General features: G+C 42.1%; 1 protein-coding gene across 2 annotated transcripts in view; it reads left to right on the forward strand.

Annotated features, from left to right (window-relative positions):
* CMTM7 (CKLF like MARVEL transmembrane domain containing 7) overlaps nt 1-14,863 on the forward strand; it is a 29,914-nt gene extending 15,051 nt beyond the window's left edge. Inside the window, exons 2-5 of one of the 2 annotated variants that reach the window (XM_068935512.1) lie at nt 6,669-6,842; nt 9,761-9,859; nt 11,226-11,307; nt 11,613-14,863. In XM_068935512.1, the coding sequence (XP_068791613.1) occupies nt 6,669-6,842; nt 9,761-9,859; nt 11,226-11,307; nt 11,613-11,674 (417 nt within the window). In that variant the 3' untranslated portion in view covers nt 11,675-14,863. The remainder of the gene's footprint in view (nt 1-6,668; nt 6,843-9,760; nt 9,860-11,225; nt 11,308-11,612) is intronic. The other variant, XM_068935514.1, reaches the window with a different exon arrangement.
* Nucleotides 14,864-18,003: the final 3,140 nt, after the last annotated feature.

Raw genomic sequence — 18,003 nt, forward strand, 5'->3', positions numbered from 1 at the left:
GTTTACTGGGGGTGTCTTTTGTTTTTTCTGCAACATGTGATATCAAAGTCTACTGTAAGTAAATAAGCGATTGGCTGGCAATAGGTATCACCATTTTACAGTGAGCTAGGATTCTCACTTCTGTTTATCTTCTATGGTGCAGTTTTACAAATCAACCCAGAAGCAACCCCCCCCCCCAAAAAAAAACAAACCTTATTTTTCTACTATTTTATTTGTTCTATGGCTCCCTTCTTGGATGTTTTAAATTTTTTTTTCCATAAATATTTTCACCCTTGCTTGTCTGTTACATCTGTGATCTAGGGGATTTTTTTTTGGTGGGTGTCTGTTCTCATTCACACAGTAAAGGAAAGTCATCTTGACCTAGAGGTTTATTAGCATTGCTCAAAATTTTTGCTTCCTTTTACACATCTGAAGTGTTTTAAAGGTGAAAATCTTTGACACAATGCATAAGAAGTAGTTATTAGCCTTCATTTGGTGGATGGGGGAGCTGAAGCAGAGAGATTACATGATTTACTCAAGTTCAGACCAAAACACAGTTACAAAATTGGGGTCAGAACACAAGAGCCACCGATACTCATTTCTTTCCTTGGTCTGTAATTATCCAGGAAAGTGTTATCTCTAATGCTGAGAACGTTAGGCTTTCCTTTAGAGCAGGATATTGTTGATATTGGGGATCATTCTGGGGGATCATTATATTTTTGCAGGTAACTGTATCTGAGGAAAATTTAGTTCTTTCCAAATATTACACAAGAATTAAGTATCAGTAATAAAGCCCGAGCTTTATTTATTACATCCAATAAAGCAGGACAGTAGAAAGAGATCATATGAAGCACTTACTTACACAGATTTATTCTTGGGTTATAAAATTGTTCTGTGGTCAGATAAGGTGCCAGCCAGCATATAGGGACAGGGAAGACAATGTAACAAGTCCTTTTTTATGCTATGGTTCCTTCATTATCCTCAGGGCACTAGGGAAGAAAGTAATATCTGTAACCTCTTGACTGGTGAGAGTGCACTTTGGCCTGGCTTTTGCTTTGAGCAGGTGATTCTCTTGTAAGCATGCTTGAAATGTGTTGCATTGGCCCAGGCTCTTCCATCTTTGCTGGTGCACTCCAGCACATTTACAATTTATTTGTCGTAGTCTGGGGGATGACAGCCCATTGCTCTTGGGATGTGGATGACTCTGGGGCACGTGGCTGATGGCAGGGCTGGCAGCAGTGCTGAGCACCCACTGGAACTGCAGATTCCTGCCACCAGAGATGCTGAGGGCTGTGTTGCTGGGCTGCTCTGGGTCCTAGCATCATGCCTAGTCCAGTCCTAGGAAGCTCAGGTGCTTGGAGCCTAGCTTTTTCTATCATTGCTTTGTCAGGACTGCAGCCAGCCAAGAGCAAATGCAGGGAGGTAGGTGGAATTCAAATGATCTGAGTCTAGCCATTCAGTGGCCTGTGGGCCTAACACCAAGAGCCTTTTCTCCAGTGTGTGTTGGCCCTGGGAATAACTGCGAGGTGGATCTTCCTCTTGTATATAATCTCCTTGTAATATGAAAACGCATGATTCCTTTTCTTTCCTTTTGATGATGTTGAATTTTCCTACAGCAGAAGAATAACTTGAAGTACTGGTAGAGATCTTCCTTTTTTTTTTTTTTTAATGCGGTGGAACAACAGACTTTAAATGCTTATTCCTTGACATGGACAAGAAGAAATTGGGAGGAAAACAAAGTGAATCTTTTACAAAGTGTTTCCAGGGTGCTCTCCAAGTAGCATTCTAAAGTGCAGGGAAAGAGAATTTATTGCTCTTGTCCAGTCCCTTCCTCTCCTCTCCAGCCTGAGAGGTACAAAGTGAGAGCATGCCATTCTTAACAGATTGGTGTCATCTCTTGTTGTGAGCATGAGAAACATGTGAGCATGGATCACACCTCACGTTCCCCACACAGCTGGGACACCCATGGCAAAGCTGCAGCCCCTCTGTCACATGCCAGCCCTAGATGTGGCTGGTAGATCTGGTCTGTGCCTGTTACATCTAGTGAGTAGTGTCACGGCACCGGGGAGAAACCATGGCAGCAAGATCTTCAGCCTTGCCCTCGAGAGGTCACTTAAAGACAGCAACAGCAGCATAATCCCTAGCCTTTCCTTAGTTGCGAGGTGTGAGATCTCCCAGGCTGTGTCCCACTTCCTGTTAAGATATGAGGAACTTCAAAGATCTGTGCTTGTTCACCCTTTTTTAGGGGCTATGGATTGGCTTTCAAAGGAAGACTGTATCAGGAAAGAGCAGATTACATTTCATTTTTGGTAGAGCTCTACTCAGCTCAAACCAGAGTGGAGTTTAGTTCAGTGCTATTGAAGAGCCAGCATTTGCCGCAGGCATGTTGCAGAGAAGTTTGCCTTGTCTCCAGCACAAAGTAAAGAGGAGAATGTGGACTTCTGTCATCTTTCTTCCATACTGTTTGATCTGTTTGGTAAGGTGCCGACTACCTCCTGGCAATTTGTGCCTGCCTTCAGCTCGTGTTGGCTTCAGTGGGAAATACTTTTTGAAATAGCCCAGTGTTTCTAACCACTCCTTATGACTCACTTAAAATATCTGGTCCAATGGAAAGTCAACAAGTGGATTAGTTTAATTCAATCAACTTCTGTGAAACAGGGTAAATAGGGAGCTTTATTTAAACCAAAAAATCCCTCCCCGGAGTTGGTTGATGCATATTTTCTTTGTGTTGCTGTTCAGAAATCGGAAGGCGTTTAGCAGTAGTGTCTTACAGTGTCTCCCCTACACCTCAGGTAGTGCAGCTCTGAAGCCTGGTTACATTTGATGGAGCACACTGAAGTCATCTAATGAGAATGACCGCCATTTGACCTGTACTTCTGGTCTGACTGCCTTGCTGAGAATGGGTCACAAGTCTGCTGCTTTCACAATTTGCGAAATACTATACTGAAATGGAAATGGCAATGCCCTAAATTTTTTTGATTCCAGTTTTTATTAACCGGCTCCCCTGAGCACAGATGCATAAAGAACAATCATAACATTTGATCATTTTACTACTTTTTTGCCATTCATTTCCCTCTCTGTATACATCCATATGTCTGTACTACACTCTGACTTCTGGAGTATATGGTGAGTTGTATCCTAGACTCTTAAATATTAATGATTTCATCACTCAATTTCAAGTTTTCTGGAAACAGAAGTTATAGACAGAAATAAGATATACTCACCACCTGCTATATCATGATAAACTCTGATATCTGATGAAGCAACTTTGATTGATATTTGACAAATTTAAAGAAAAAATAATGCTCTGTGGCATTATTTGGAAGGGGTTCAACATCCTGCTTTTGCTAATGTTCTTTTTCAAAGAGTGAGCTTTAAACTCTGCTAGCCGTACAGGCCATATATTGTGGCTAATATGGTATAGTTTTATGTAAAGTTGTTGGTCTGGTCTCCTTTGTGTCTGTCCTGTGAAATGACATTATGTGCCTCTGATTAGAGAACCCTCTTTAGAAATTGCATGTAAATGTCTTCTTGTTTGAAATTTGTGCTAAAAAGGATAGTTTGTGAAAGAGAGATCAGGTGCCATGCAGTGATTTCTGCCTACCTTTGGTAAATGCTGAGGCTCATCTGAAATCAAAGAAAGGAGACTCTTTACTGTTTTTCAAATTGTTTTAATTGGGAAGTGCCCCTAGAGTGGAATGTTTGTTCAAACTCAAGTTTCTACTCTGTTCTTGGGAGCTGTAGCAGATGCTTCACTAACTTGTACGCTGCATCTTCGTAGTTCTAAGGATTCATTCTCAGATGAATTTCCTGATCTTTTCCTTGGATGACTCACATTTTCCTTTCTGTTTGTTCTAAAATTTGTATACCTTCTGCCAAACAGAAAAGAATACTTGTATGCTTCCATGAAGGTAAAGGACTAGATCTGGTAAAATAATTATTAAATTAAGTAAGCTTTTTGTTTTTTGCTTTTTTTTTTTTAAACTAGTGCTTCTTATTATTTAGATGGTGGTTGCTCTTCAGGGCCCCAGACCTCCTTATCCTTTGTACACAGTAAAAAAGTTGACAGTTCAAGTGTGAAATGAGCCAATAGACAGATTCAACAATTCTGTAAATTAGATCTTCCTTCTTGATTTGTACAGTGCAGTTGAAACTGAGAACTGGTTACTGTGAAGGCACCTGAATAAGAGAGACCCCCCTTTAGCCTTTGATGGTTAGAGAAGTGTTGTCCTCATCCCGCCTTTATCCAAGAACAAGATTCAAAGTTTGCTGTTAGTCCTTGTTGAGTCTTACTGTAGAATTAAGTTTCATTAGTGTTTCTCGTGAAAATATTGGCACTTATGACTTAAGGTGTTCTCCTAGATTATTGAGTAAATGCCTTGCTGTTGTCCCTCTTACTGCACAGGTTACTCAACAGCCCACTCAGATGTCTCTTTGCTTGACTAATGTTAGCATTCAAGAAATCAAGAATGGACAGTTTGCGGCAGCCTGAGCCAGTCTGGTTACTGCTCTTGTCCTGCTGGCTCAGTCCTCTCCTCTCCCCTGTACTGGAATCTTCCCTTCTCCCTTGCACTCCCTTGCTCACCTGCCCTGGGTGAGTGCCTGAGCCAGGAGAAAGCTATTTGCTTTTTTGGTAGTTCAATTTTCTATTCTCTTAGTACACTAAGGTGGCTCAGCTCAGATGAGTGCAGGAGCCGGTACATGACAGGGAGTGGGATCAGGGTGGGAAGGAGGAGAAGATAAGGCAATGTCCTCCTGTGAAACCACAGCTTGATGTAGACCTGGTGTATGTAGACATAGATTAGATAAAACTTCGTTAAAATGATCTCACATTTGAAGAACTGGGCTGTTAGTGTTTATTTTCTGAATTGTGGAGGATATTGCTTTCTTGTCTTTTAAGAAATCTAGCATTTCAGCAAACTCTGCCATGCACACAAGATGTGAAATTTCCTACATTTAGGATTACCTAGGGGCCCTGGATTGAGAGCCAGAGAACAGGCGTGGTACAAGCAGAAGCAATAAACATACAGGATGCTGCTAAAGGTGTTGCACTCTTGAACCAGAGGGCAGGAACATAATTCTCTTCATCTGAGGAGACAGGAATAGGGCAATTTAACGTGTTTGCAAAGGCACATGTAGCCTCCGTTCTTGAGAAGTGCTGAGCATGACCTGGCCTTGCATCTCAAAGCCGTATCTTCTCTACCGTACATCTGTTTCAAAGGTGGGAGAAGGAGTAGGCTTACATTTACAACAGAAGCCTGTCACCTTGGGCTGAGCATGACTTACCATGCTAGTATCAACTACTTTGACTACCACAGTAAAAATAGCAGAGCTGGACCAGATCTAACAATAATGCAGCCACTTGGAGTGGAAGAGGATCCCAGCACTGACTTTTCTCCTTGGAGCCACCTCTTTAAGGTGGTTCATTGTCACAACATTGATGTGGCTGCTCGGATGGAGTTTGGCCAAGATGGCAATGTACTGTGATGGTCCTTGTGTGTATAGAGGTTTTGGTTGTGCTAGAGGGTGTTTATGCTCAGCCTGTCCACTTGGAACTCAACAGGTGAAACTCACTCAAAACTATGACAGGTGAGAACCTGAGCTATGTTGTTTGTTTATTTGTTTTTTCTTTTAATCTTGCTTAAATTATTATGATAATGAATGCAGTTGGTTAGAAGGTTGTGCAAGAAAGAAAGGTGCAGTCTTGAAGTGCAGGTTTCCTCAGAAAGTTTTTGAATATCTTGGATAAACAGTTAAAAGTGTGAATCTACTGCTCCTGGGTGACTTTGGATGAACTAAAAATGGCAGTGGCTGAAAGCATACATTGCTGAAGTTTGTAATAAGAAAATGTTTGGGTATATCCTGGCCAGATTTGTTTTTATCACACAGGCTAGCCAGGTTCGTAAAAGCAGGCAGATCAGTAAAATAAACAAGTAGCTTTAGATTAAAAAAAAAAAAAAAAAAGAACTTTTGTCCTTTGCAAGCCTGGTACTGACAGAAGTCATGCAATAAGGCATCACGACTTCATGTGACACTGTTAACATATTAAAGCCTTACAACTATTGTGGCAGGGGATGGGACGAATTAGTCGGTTTATCAAATGTTTTTATTCTTTCCTATGATACTACCTTATAATCTGTCCTTCTGTAGGTGGCAGAAAAGGAAAGGTGACATTGCTAGCTCAGTTGCATTCAGGTCCTCCAATTTTGCAGGTGAAAAATCTCACTAAACGGAAGTAAAGACACATGTATTTGCAGGCCCCTTCATTTCTACAGAATTCAGTGTTTTTTTGATTGCATTGAGCAATCCCAATCCTGCTGGAAGTCCGTGCAATTTAGATCACTGATGCAACTCCAGATTTTTTATGGCTCTTCTCTGTTTGAAACCTCTTTCGTTATACATAGAGACTTCTTCAGGTTGGACTTCAGGCTATGTGAAACTGCTGCTTTCCTTGTAGCATTTGGCTCTTTCCCCACTCCCCTCTCTTAATGGTTATTTTACTGCATTTAAGGGCGGTTTTCTAAAATGATTATCATGCTTTTTACTTTGTCCTCTGTTTTATTGGGACCATTCAGCTTGCTTTGAACTTAGTCGTCTTCAGTTTCTAAATGCCATTTTATTGTGTTTAAAATCTCTGCAGCCCTCTGAGCACCATTCTAAACATTTTTAATGTGCATTTTATCTTTCAGGTCTCGCTGCTAGTTGGGTTCATCAGTGTAAATAGTTCTCAGTGGACAGACTACAGTGCGTACAGCTACTTTCAGATTGTCACCATGTGTGACTTGGTTATGATTTTGTTCTTCTACATTGTCCACATATTCAGAATCTACAAGCTGCTCACTTGCATTAGCTGGCCACTTGCGGTAAGTCAATTAGGGTGAGTTTCTTGCATCTCTTGTGGGTTGTTCTCTAGATTACTTAGTCCATTTTCTTGTGCTGTCACACACTGACTCTCTTTCACTTTTTTTTTTTTTTTTTTTGCCTTGCAAACAAATCCTTCGATTGCTTTTATTGTTCATATTCAGTTCAGCAGGTCCTGTAATTTTAGGTATTTTGGATGATTTGGATCTGATCCTGTATTTGGATCTTACATAGATATAAATCCAGATTTACCCCAGGGAAGGCAATAGTGTAACTCTGGGACAATTCAAAAGAGGCTACTGATCATCAAGCCTTCAGTAGATGGGCCCTAACTCGGAAAAGTGCTTAAGCACATACTGCTCTTGAAAGCTATGCTTGAGCACTTCTTCAGTTTGTGGAGGGGATGTAAAATCCTTTTGGATCAGCCTAGTGGTACTTTCTCAGGTGTAGGTGACTGAACAAGTCAAAGCCCAGAGTAATGAGGGAACCAGGTGAATTACAGCAGCTAAGCAGTTGCTAGTGTCCCTAATCATTAGATTAGAATTCATGTACTACATCCTGTCCCAAAATAAAGTCTACGTGTGCTATTTAAATCAAATGTGACCCTTTTGGGGTATGGTCATTGGTGACTTAAACGATAGCAAGAATAGGCCTTACTGCCATAGCCTGTCCATTCCTAGGATATCCTGCAGGATGTTCCTGCCTCATTCCGCCATTTCCCCAGCACATTCACCTCTCATATCCTTGCAGAGAAGTAACATACTGCACAGAAAATGAAACCTGAACTTTGTCAGCAACTTTGGGTCAGGTCAGCTAGCAGAAGAGTCTTTTATTTTTATGCAGGATCACAGATTTTAATAGCCTCTTAGAACATATGTCTCTTATGCATAGTGACGTGTTAGTCCCACAGATAAGAGATTAAAGGTTTGGGGAAAGCCAACTAGAGAGATGTAGAGGGAATTCTTAAATTCAAGAAGTGTTTGGAGAGCTTTTAATGGAAACTACATAAGTAGTTTCCAGATCTAAGATTGTGGTCTGTGCATCCAGCCACTTCTAACCAGAGAGAAAATGTTAATTTTATTTTTCTTTTTAACTGAAGAGTGTAGTTAGACATGCACCCCTTTTTATTTTTTTAAATATTTATCTCCGTTATCAATCTCTAGAAGCTACTTCTATCTTTATCTAGAGATAATACAAATGAAACAATATAATATGGGTTTGAAGTAGGCTGATAAATGACAGTTCTGCAAAGCAACATTTAAAGTGTGCATTGCTGTAACAGGACTAATATGCCATTTTGACCTCTGCATATGCTGCTGAAATGCTTTTGGTTTTTGTTGTGTGTTTTTTCATTCTCAGACGTTCTAGAGTCACTAGTATGTTTAAGGCACTGCAGTTTGTGGCTGCTCAACTTCAGAGAGCTTTATGGGGCGTGATTGTGTATTACTTTTCTTTTACGACCAACCTCCTTTTCGATTGAATATTTAAGCGTCTTTAGAACAGACTAGGAAGTCCTGTAAGACACTGTGAAACTATGACTAGTGTTTGGCTGAGCTCCCTGGCAGGATCTGTACCTTGTAATCAGAGGTGTGATTTGCAGCCAGTAAAACTGCAGTGGTTCAAGAGGTTGCTCAGAGCTGACATCCTTCTCAAGCTGGGAAGTATTTCTCCGTAGTGGCACTGTCCCAATCCTGCCAGGGGTTGCTCCTCCACATAATTTAGGCTTTGTCAATTCTTCTGCACGTTGGCTTATCCCTTGGGTTTCTCAGAAGTAGTGGCCTGCATACACTGCTTTATTTGGTGTTTCTAGGGAAGCAATGGCCTGTCTGATTTGCCTGTCATATCACAGACTAGCCAGAAAGCCTCTTTATGGAAATATTAAGTTTATTCTAACAAAATTACAAAAGAGGAAAGCAATTTGCAATCTGAGAACATGCTTTATGGCAAGGATCCTCTTCAGCTGTTTTAACACCTGAGCTAGCAAAAGGAAGCTGCGATTTGGTACAATAGACCATTTCTCTTCTGGAATGTCCTTGAGCAATTTCCTTTTGAGACTATATTCTCTCTCCTTTGATTTAAGAAGGCATCTCTCTTCTCTCTTGCACCTGGCGTTTGTTTGGCTCATGCTCCTAGTACAAGGCAAATGCAGTAAGCAGACTTCCCTCCGCTCCACCCCATCAGACAAAGGGAACAACCTGTGCTCCTTTTGCAGAATCCAACACCAGTATTGTTTGCTTTGTGAGGAATCAAAATCTAAATCCGCACAGAACTCCTGCTTGTAATGAGACCAAAATGACTCCTGGACCAATACTCCTCAGACTAGAGAAGAGGTTGAATATTGTGCCTCAGCACTTTCATCTGAACAACCTGTGGCATCATGTTTTGCTGCATAACTGGCCTGCAGGCACACTTACTGACTTAAGGCAGATTTCCTGAAACTTTGCTATTGGTTATGAGCGTTTGTGGCGTTGTGTCTTTTGTGGTTCTCTGCTGCTTTGGTTGAATTAAGGTGTTAGTAAATCCAACAGTAGGTTCACTGCTTGCTTTTTAAGATTATTGGAAGTAGAGGCATTTGGTTTTCCTCTTATGTAAACATGAAAGTGTCACCCTCTATAATGTGCTGTATTGGATTGAAAGGATTGGGTCCATACCCAGTAAGCAGATGTAATTCCAGTGAAATCAGTGGACCTGAAGATTGACCCTTCCCTTTCAAACAGAAAGTCATGTAGAGTACAGAACTCACTCACAATTTGTTTTTTTTTTGCTTTGTTTGTTTTACAGTTGTAGTTTTTTCTTCTGACTGATGGTCTTTCCTCTGGATTTCTGAGTGACCTCTGCCAAGTTGTTTTGATTCTAATGTACACTGAAATGCTTTCCTGATAAGCTTTCCTTCTAAAGCAGGCTACTCTTGTCTTTATAGGAGTTTCTTCATTATTTAATCGGTACAGTTCTGCTTCTCATTGCATCGATTGTAGCAGCATCTAAGAGTTACAATTTGACTGGACTCGTGGCTGGAGCGGTAAGACTGTGTTTTTGTCTTGACATTTCTTTTTATTACTATATATATATATATATATATATATATATATAATATATAAGAGAATGTTACAGATCTATTGCTCGTCATTATATTTTCTTACAGACTTGTCTTGCTTGTGTCTTAGTGGGTGAACTACCTTCTAACTCATTTCTGTGCATGTTCTGTAAGATAATGCCAACAAAAAGGGGCTGTTATGTGACTCCAAACTCACCATGGAAGCGGGTATTTGCTTCATCAGTGAGCTGAAACCAAAGGCTCTAGCTTTAACACAGAGACTAATGTGTTTGAAGGAAGAATTAAGACAAGTCACTTCTAACAGATTGCTGTTGTAGCGCCTGGAAGTTACTGAAAACACCTCACCCCAGTTCTCTGCATTTGATAGCTACTTGCCCCTGAATAGAGCCCTGTTCAAGATCATTTCTCCTGGGCTAAAACCCACTGCGGTCTTGGGTTGATTTACCAGAAGATGTGTTCTGCCTCTGTTGGCTGGAGGGCTTTGTAGAGATGTGACTCTTGAATGGGGCAAAAGTATTTTCCCAGCAGCAGGTCTTAAAATACAAATCCAGAATAAAGAATTGCTTTCTGAAACCTAATCCTGATAATGTGTTTTATAAATGCTAAAAGACCTGCCTGACTTGTTCTTTTTGGCAGATGGCAGGGAAAGACTAGTTTAATGACAGATCAGTTTTAGTCAAGCTGTGAAACAGGTATATTCTTGCTTCTTGAGTCAACTGAAGTGGATTTTGAACTGCAAGAATCCCCTTTAGTCAAAGCATTGATATTATTGGAGAGGTCCTAAAATATTTCCCATAATAATCTTGTGTGTAGTGAGTCCTCCTATCCCTTCAGAAGCATCTCATCTCTTGTTAGCTTAGAAGTAAAAGTGTGCATGCCTTCTGTGTCAAAGTTGTGTTGGACTCCCCATAGACTGGATGTTCAGGAGCTGCAAATCAGCCCACATTGACCTTTGCAGTTTGAATGGGGCTTGCCAAAAGAGCAGGAATGGGAGGTGTTAGGAAAAGTCTTTTTCTTGTTCCAGGGTCCTAGTGAGAAGTCTAGAAGGTGAAGCTTTATGCTGCTACCCATCTTTGTTTCCCCCTTTTATGTGATTCTCAATCTATCTTTCACTCATTGTTTTGGCAAGACATAAGCTGCTATTATACAGAAACTTTATTTTTAATTGTAACATATTGGGAGAATGGATAAAAAATAATTTTTAAATCTGATTTCATCAGAAAATATGTATTTTGATATACAAGAGACTCCATACGTTCATGCAATATGCATCATCTAACATTCTGTAAATATCTTTTTTTTTTTTTTATACATATATATATATACACAGACTTTTGGATTCCTAGCTACAGTCCTTTGTGTTTTAAGCATATGGTCATCCTACAAGGTTTCATGCATCACTCAATCAACAGGTCAGTATTATGCTTGGTCTCTGCTAGATGTTTCCCAAATGAATGTTTATATTTTCCTCTGGCAGTGCCTATCTGGAAGGATTTATTAACATTCTGTTCCTTGTTACTCAAAAGTTACTCACAAAGCAATAATTCTGTACTGTCAGTCGAAAAATATGTATCAGAACTACTGACAGCTGTTAACAACTAACAAGTGGAGCAAAATAACTTGCTTCTAGTAAGCGGTAAATGTATCATTGCCCTCTCTTCTCCCTCCCCTACCCCCGGCGAAGAGAAGGTTTCCTGTGTGTTCTTTAATCTACTAGATGAATTTGTTTGTGGCAAACCAAGTGACACTGGCTTCCTCTTCAAAGATGCAGCTGTATGACTCTTCATCTCAGCAAGACGGCTGTGCCTTACTAAATAGGATACCAAAGATGAGACTCCACCACGGAGGGGAGAGCGTGGGTATTTTGTTATAGCCTGGACAACTGGTAGCTTTTGAAGATCTACTTGAATGCCTATATAAAACAATGTTGGCAACCAAAGGTTTTTTGCATCCTCCCCTTGCCCCTTGAAAGTTTATAATGGAGAGCCTGCTTTTTCTGAGCTTTATCGAGAAGGACTACTTCTGTCTCACAAGTTGGGCTGGGGTCATATTCAGCTATTTGCAGTAAGTACGTTTAAAACTCATTTGGAGAGCTGTTCAGTTCTCCTTCCAGAGGGATGGAAAAATTACGTCTGATTTCCTCCATCTGTTTACAGAAGGGAAATCCTGCAAATTCCTACCTGATTCTTAACTTCCAAGGATGATTCCTTTAACAAAGGAACTGTTACAAACTGATTTGTGCCTGGAAAGTTAACCCAAGTCTTTGTTACCTCTTCCTATCACAGCCGTGGATTATTTTTAACATCAGCTCAGCCAGCATCAAAAATTATGAACTGCAGGTTGGATAAATCACTGGAAATGCTCCCTCCTAGCCCCAACAGTACAGTAGGATTTATACATGATGAAAGCAGTTTTTTCTTCATGAATTTTTATCATTTATTAACAATCAAAGATTATTCTTAAACACTTCCCTCTGCCAAATACAGGAAAATACGTACCCAAGAATATTTGTGTAATGGTTTGTGGGCTCTTTTTCTTTCCTTTTCACAACTCTTCATTTGTAAAGTGGACATTTGTAAGACCTGTTCTGTAGGAAATTTCTGTGCATTCCTAGAAATTATTCTCTTTGGAGTCTGACGGTGCTTACAGAGAGTCCCCTGTGAGCAGAACAGTGTGCTTCTTTCTCTGTCTTACATGAAGAAGACTTCTGTCTCTGCTGGGATCCATATTTTCAGAGACTCTACTTTGGGATTCCAGGGCCTGAACAGGCAGAACAGATCAGTTTAATCCAACCAGATATTGTTGTGATATTCCTCTGCTGTTTCTATGTCACTTTGAGGCTGAGACAATTCTGCTAACTTCTTAGCAGCTGCCTCTCTGTCCTTTTGCAATCCATTTCTGGTGAGCTGGAAACTCTTTGCAGGAAAAAAGGGAAGCGCAGGCCCCTCCGCCTTAGTGCAGTTCCCTTTCGTATCTAGCTGTGAAGTAGAACTTTTCGTTCTAAGTCAGTCTGTTCTGTCAGGCCACGACAGTGCAGCAGGTTTCTGCAAAAAATAGGATTTATACAGGGTACCAGGTCCACTGTGGAGGTAAGCAGCATTTTCTGGCCTGTTGTGCATTTTTCTATTTGTCTGAAACTCTGCATAAATACTGCTCAACAATTTAATGATCCTCTTGTAGAAAACTCCTCTTTTGGGGCCTCACAGCAGGTGCCTCATACATTGCCATTTGTTGCCACCATATATTTTTTTGTCTCTCATCCTAATATATGCATCTTGACTTTTTTTTTTTTTTTTTTTTTTTTACTGTTTGCCAAGAGAAGTTGGCCAACTGCTAGGGCTCTAAAGATTTGACTATGTAAACAAAAATAACTGAGAAGGCATCCTGGGGAGGTAAAAATCCCACTCCTCATGATGCATCGTGTCTGTGATTCCTACTGCTGTTCATTTTTTTAAGTGGTATTTTTACAGCAACACAGAACAGGAAACAATTTGAAAGCACAAATGTCTGCCATCTGTGGATGAAGATACCTGGGATCACTCTGAGAGCTATTGCTTTGACATTAATATAGAAGATTATTGAAATAAAACTATTCAACAGACAGTAATAACATTATCGATGTCATATTGATTATTTTTGATTTGTCGACAATGTCCAACTTTGGCCTGCATATCTGCCCCCTGCCTCCAACTATGTGTTTGGTTGGAAATGTGTCACTTTTTATTTTTTAATAGTCTGAATTGAGCATGCCTCAGTGGCTCGCTGGCTTAAGAGAACAAGCTTCCTTGCTCTGCCAGCACACCTCAGCCTGCCAATTCAAAGGGCATACAGGATAAAAGAGTTCATTCTTGGTGCATTGAGTGAAAATACCTGCAGAAGAAGGTGATGGGGTTTGAGGGGTTGTTTTGTTTTTTATTTTTTGTGTTTTTTCCCCAATAAGCATGCTTAAATCAGTGATCACTGATTCTCCTGCCATGACTGACTTAACCAAAGTTTTTGGAAACTGGTGGCCTGACTGTAATTTGCATCAGCATAGTAGATATGTAGGAATACAACCTCTTCTTTTCACTCAGAGGAAACAGAAATGCTGTGTTTCTGTTGGTGTTGCCTTCACCTCTTGAGAGAAGCGCTCAGATAGATATTAGGCACCTTCCCACAAGTTTTCCCTGCTCTTGCCAACTATGCGGAAAGCAAGCGTTCTGCTGCACACAGCTTGCAGGCTACTGAACCCTCCGAGCTGTGGTGTCTGTGGGGAGAAGCATCTGCTAAGGATTTGAGCTGGAGGCTGAGCTTCGGGTGAAGAAAAGGCTGTTCCCACTCTGTGCTGGAACTGTGCCCCCTCTCCTACCACTTTTTCAACCTCCCACTTCATTCTGCCATTTGCCACTATGTGGGAAAAAAAAATCTTTAGAGGAATTTCATGCAAAGAAATTGGCAACCAAAGAATTCCTGGATGACACTCGGTGATCACCCAAAGAATATGTTTTGATGCAAGTTCACTTGTAAATAGTGGATCAAGAGGAGTAAGTTAAAAGTTTGCCTTTTGGTTTTGTGCCTATAGATAGGACAAAGACACGAGATGAAAGTCTCTCTGCAGCTCTGGCTATTATGACAGTGCTGGGTCCAAAGATCCACCAGATGCTCTTAATGCAGGATGTTTTCAGGCTGGAAAAGTGACATTTCTGCTGGCATAGGTTCCTCACTTCCCCCAAATCCTCCTTGCGAAACATGTCTCCCAGAAAAAGCACGGTTTTGCTGGCATCACCAGCTTTACCAAGGGGTCTTTGAATGACAACTCTGTCTGACAGGGACTGTGGCATCTCACTCCTGTAGTTATGCCAGCAAAAGTGTTTTGAGTTTTCTTTAGTGTCCTCCTCGTTCTGAAAGCTCCATCTGTCTGTGACTTTGTCAAATATGGACTTCCAGGTGTTTCTTAAAAATAAACTGTTTGCTATTTGAATGATATAACTGCTTTGAGAATAAGCGTGTTGTCTTGCTCATTTTTTTTTCTTCCTGTACTAAAGCAGTGATTTTTCTCTCTGGGGATGGGGCATAATATATCCTGTACCTGGAGGACAAAAGAGATGATAGGAGCCATAGAAAAAATTATTCCCCTTCCCTTGTGTGTGTGGATGTGCTGGTCTCTGGCTCTCCCACCCAAAAATTGTCCATCCTCTTCAGCCCAGAGATGAGTGTAGTATTTTCTTTGCACCAACGCAGGTGGAGTTTAGGGTTCAGTTTTTGCTGAAACTTAAAATACAAATTTGGGGGGAAGAAAATGGGTAGTATAAACTGTTTCATACTGTAAGAGAAGCTGATGTTTGAGCTATGGGGGTTTGAGACAAGGCAGAGAGTGGCTAATGCTTTTGTGCAGGTAGAAACCGGGAAGGTGAGAAGGGGAAATGAAACTGTTACAGAAAAGAGGAAGGATGGCTCTGAAAAGCTTGAGGACCACAGTGCTGGATGAAGACACTGCAGGTTATGTGACAGCTTGCATAATTTTTCCGTTGCTCTGAAATGGCTGCATTTTGCCCTGTGTGAAATACAAGGGTTTGGGTTCTTCCCTCCTAAAAAGGCTTAGGGAGCAAATCACTATGTGGGGTAGAGAGGGGATGGCAGGGAACTAGGACAATGATAAATTAGTTTCGTGGTGTTAATGAAGTGGGCTGGGGGCTGGCTGATGCTCCAGGGAAGAGGACTAGGAGCTTATTAGGACAAAAAGGTGCACAGTACAAGGAAGAGCAGGTGCAAACATTAGGAAAAAGCTTATGAGGGGAGGAACTAGTGTGGGCACCTTATGCACTAATGCAAATGCTGGCAGGTATCAACAGTTTGTGGCTGTGTCAGGACTGAAGGGGCAGACCTGTCTGAAGTGGAAAAAAAGTCATTTTTCTCTGCCTGCCCACTATGTATGTGACTGTTTATATTTCATACTCCAAAAGTCTCTTTCAGATTTTTAATGTTCTGCTAAAGCTGAGAGGGAGGATGCAATAAACTTGACCCAAAAGCTAAGGAAAATGGCATCTAGTTGCCATGTGTTCAGCCTTGTTTAAACTGAGATTTTTTTTTTTTTTTTCCTCATGGCCACACTGTTCTTAGGGACAGCATAGAGCAAAACACTGCTGCTGCGCTTAAGAGGCTGTGTGGTGGAGAGTAGCCTAGGCCAGCCTTCATCCTGGATGTGATAGGTGACAGGCCTGCACTTGGAGTTTGACCTGAAATCCAAGGAAAGCTGGAGCTGGGTATTGCTGGGCCCTACTGAGTTTGACACTAGGTGTTAGGCTCTTGCACTGGAGCCCAGGACATGCTACTTGCTCTGTAAGATGGGGGAGAACAGGGCCCTTCAGAAAGGGTCTGTAGGAAACCCACATCCTGTTCTTTCTGCTTGCACTGAATTCAACACCTGTGTCGCGAGCGTGCCCCGGCCACCTAGCTCTACAGTATTCTTGAGTAAGGGCTCTGTGTAAGTCTCCTGTTTAGGCTTTCACAGACTCACAGAACGGTTGAGGTTGGAAGGGACCTCTGGAGATCGTCTAGTCCAACCCCCCTGCTCAAGCAGGGTCACCTACAGCACATCATTGCCCAGGATCGTGTCCAGACGCCTTTTGAATATCTCCAGCGAAGGAGACGCCACAACCTCTCTGGGCAACCTGGTCCAGGGCTCAGTCACCCTCACAGGAAAGAAGTTTTTCCTCATGTTCAGCTGGACCTTCCTGTGTTTCAGTTTCTGCCCGTTGCCTCTCGTCCTATCACTGGTCACCATTGAGAAGAGGCTGGCCCCATCCTCTTGACACCCTCCCATGAGATGTATATACACATGATCAGATTCCCCCCTCAGTCTTCTCTTTTCCAGGCTGAACAGGCCCAGCTCTCTCAGCCTTCCCTCATAGGAGAGATGCTCCAGTGGCTTGATCATCTTAGTAGCCCTTCGCTGGACTCACTCCAGGAGCTCCGCTGTCGCTCTTGTATTGGGGAGCCCGGAACTGGACACAGTACTCCAGCTGTGGCCTCACCAGGGCCGAGGAGAGGGGGAGGATCACCTCCCTCGACCTGCTGGCAGCAGGTTCAGGCTGGAGCGCAGGTGCAGTCTCTATGCCCTTGGCTACCTTACACCGCTCTGCAAAAGCACCAGACTGCACCCTCGTTAGGTCATCCTGCTGGGAACAGGCAGCTCTTGGTTTCAGTCCCCGGGCCGCTGGCTTGTTTAACCATGCTGCATGGAAGCAGGTCAGAAGGTCACTGTAGTGCTTGTTGTCTCTTCCTCTCCCAGAGAGGCACGATTATTTTTCCAGCACAATGGCAGCTTACACAGGAAGAGCAAAAAGTGCTGTTGGCTGCTCCTTCCCAAGCCTGACCTTTCCAGAGGTCACGGGTTACCCACAAGTGGCTACCCTAGAGTTTGTTTCTATCCTGCCTGTCCCTGGACGCAGCATCCATCAGCCTTGGCTAGTCCCCTGGGTTAGCCCTCTGGTTTCTCTCAGCCAGGATGTTAAGTGGGCACCATTATTTACTATTGGGGGACCAACCAGTACGCAGTGGGTTCCCACTGTCCAGGGGCTTGACTCCAAACAAAAGCCTATCTTGATAAGCAACTGATGAAATAGGTTTATCCTCTTGTTGGTAATCACCTCTTATCTGCACTGGTTTACTAGATTAATGACTTCCCAATTTGTAAATCCATCAAACAAGCTCTCATCACCTGCCAGGACCAGCCCTTCTGCCTGGAGCTGTTGGCAAAGGGCTGTCTGCTTTTTGCATTTTGCCAAACTTCTGTCTAAGCTGCTCTGACGGTGAAATTGAAGCTGTCTGGCTAAGCCTGGAAGCAGCACTGCAAGCAGGTAGGAAACTTGAAAGTTGTTAAAAAAAACTTGCAGCAGCAAGGAGTTTCCTGCCTCAAGGGTGAGGTAGCTGCCAAGATAGACTTTCAGCTTTACGTAGGTGCAGAATTTAGGTACCCAAATCTTTGGCGTTGTTCTGACCTAATGCTGTGAAAGCTTGAATTTAAAAAGCCAGTGTTGGGTAGCCAAAGTCATGACAGGGCCAACAGTGCAGAACAGACGTGTTGCTTACTTTGGCTGGTTGTTATATGCTGGGAAGGACAGTGGTAT

Source organism: Struthio camelus, chromosome 2 (genome assembly GCF_040807025.1).
Source record: "Struthio camelus isolate bStrCam1 chromosome 2, bStrCam1.hap1, whole genome shotgun sequence".
NCBI lineage: Eukaryota > Metazoa > Chordata > Aves > Struthioniformes > Struthionidae > Struthio > Struthio camelus.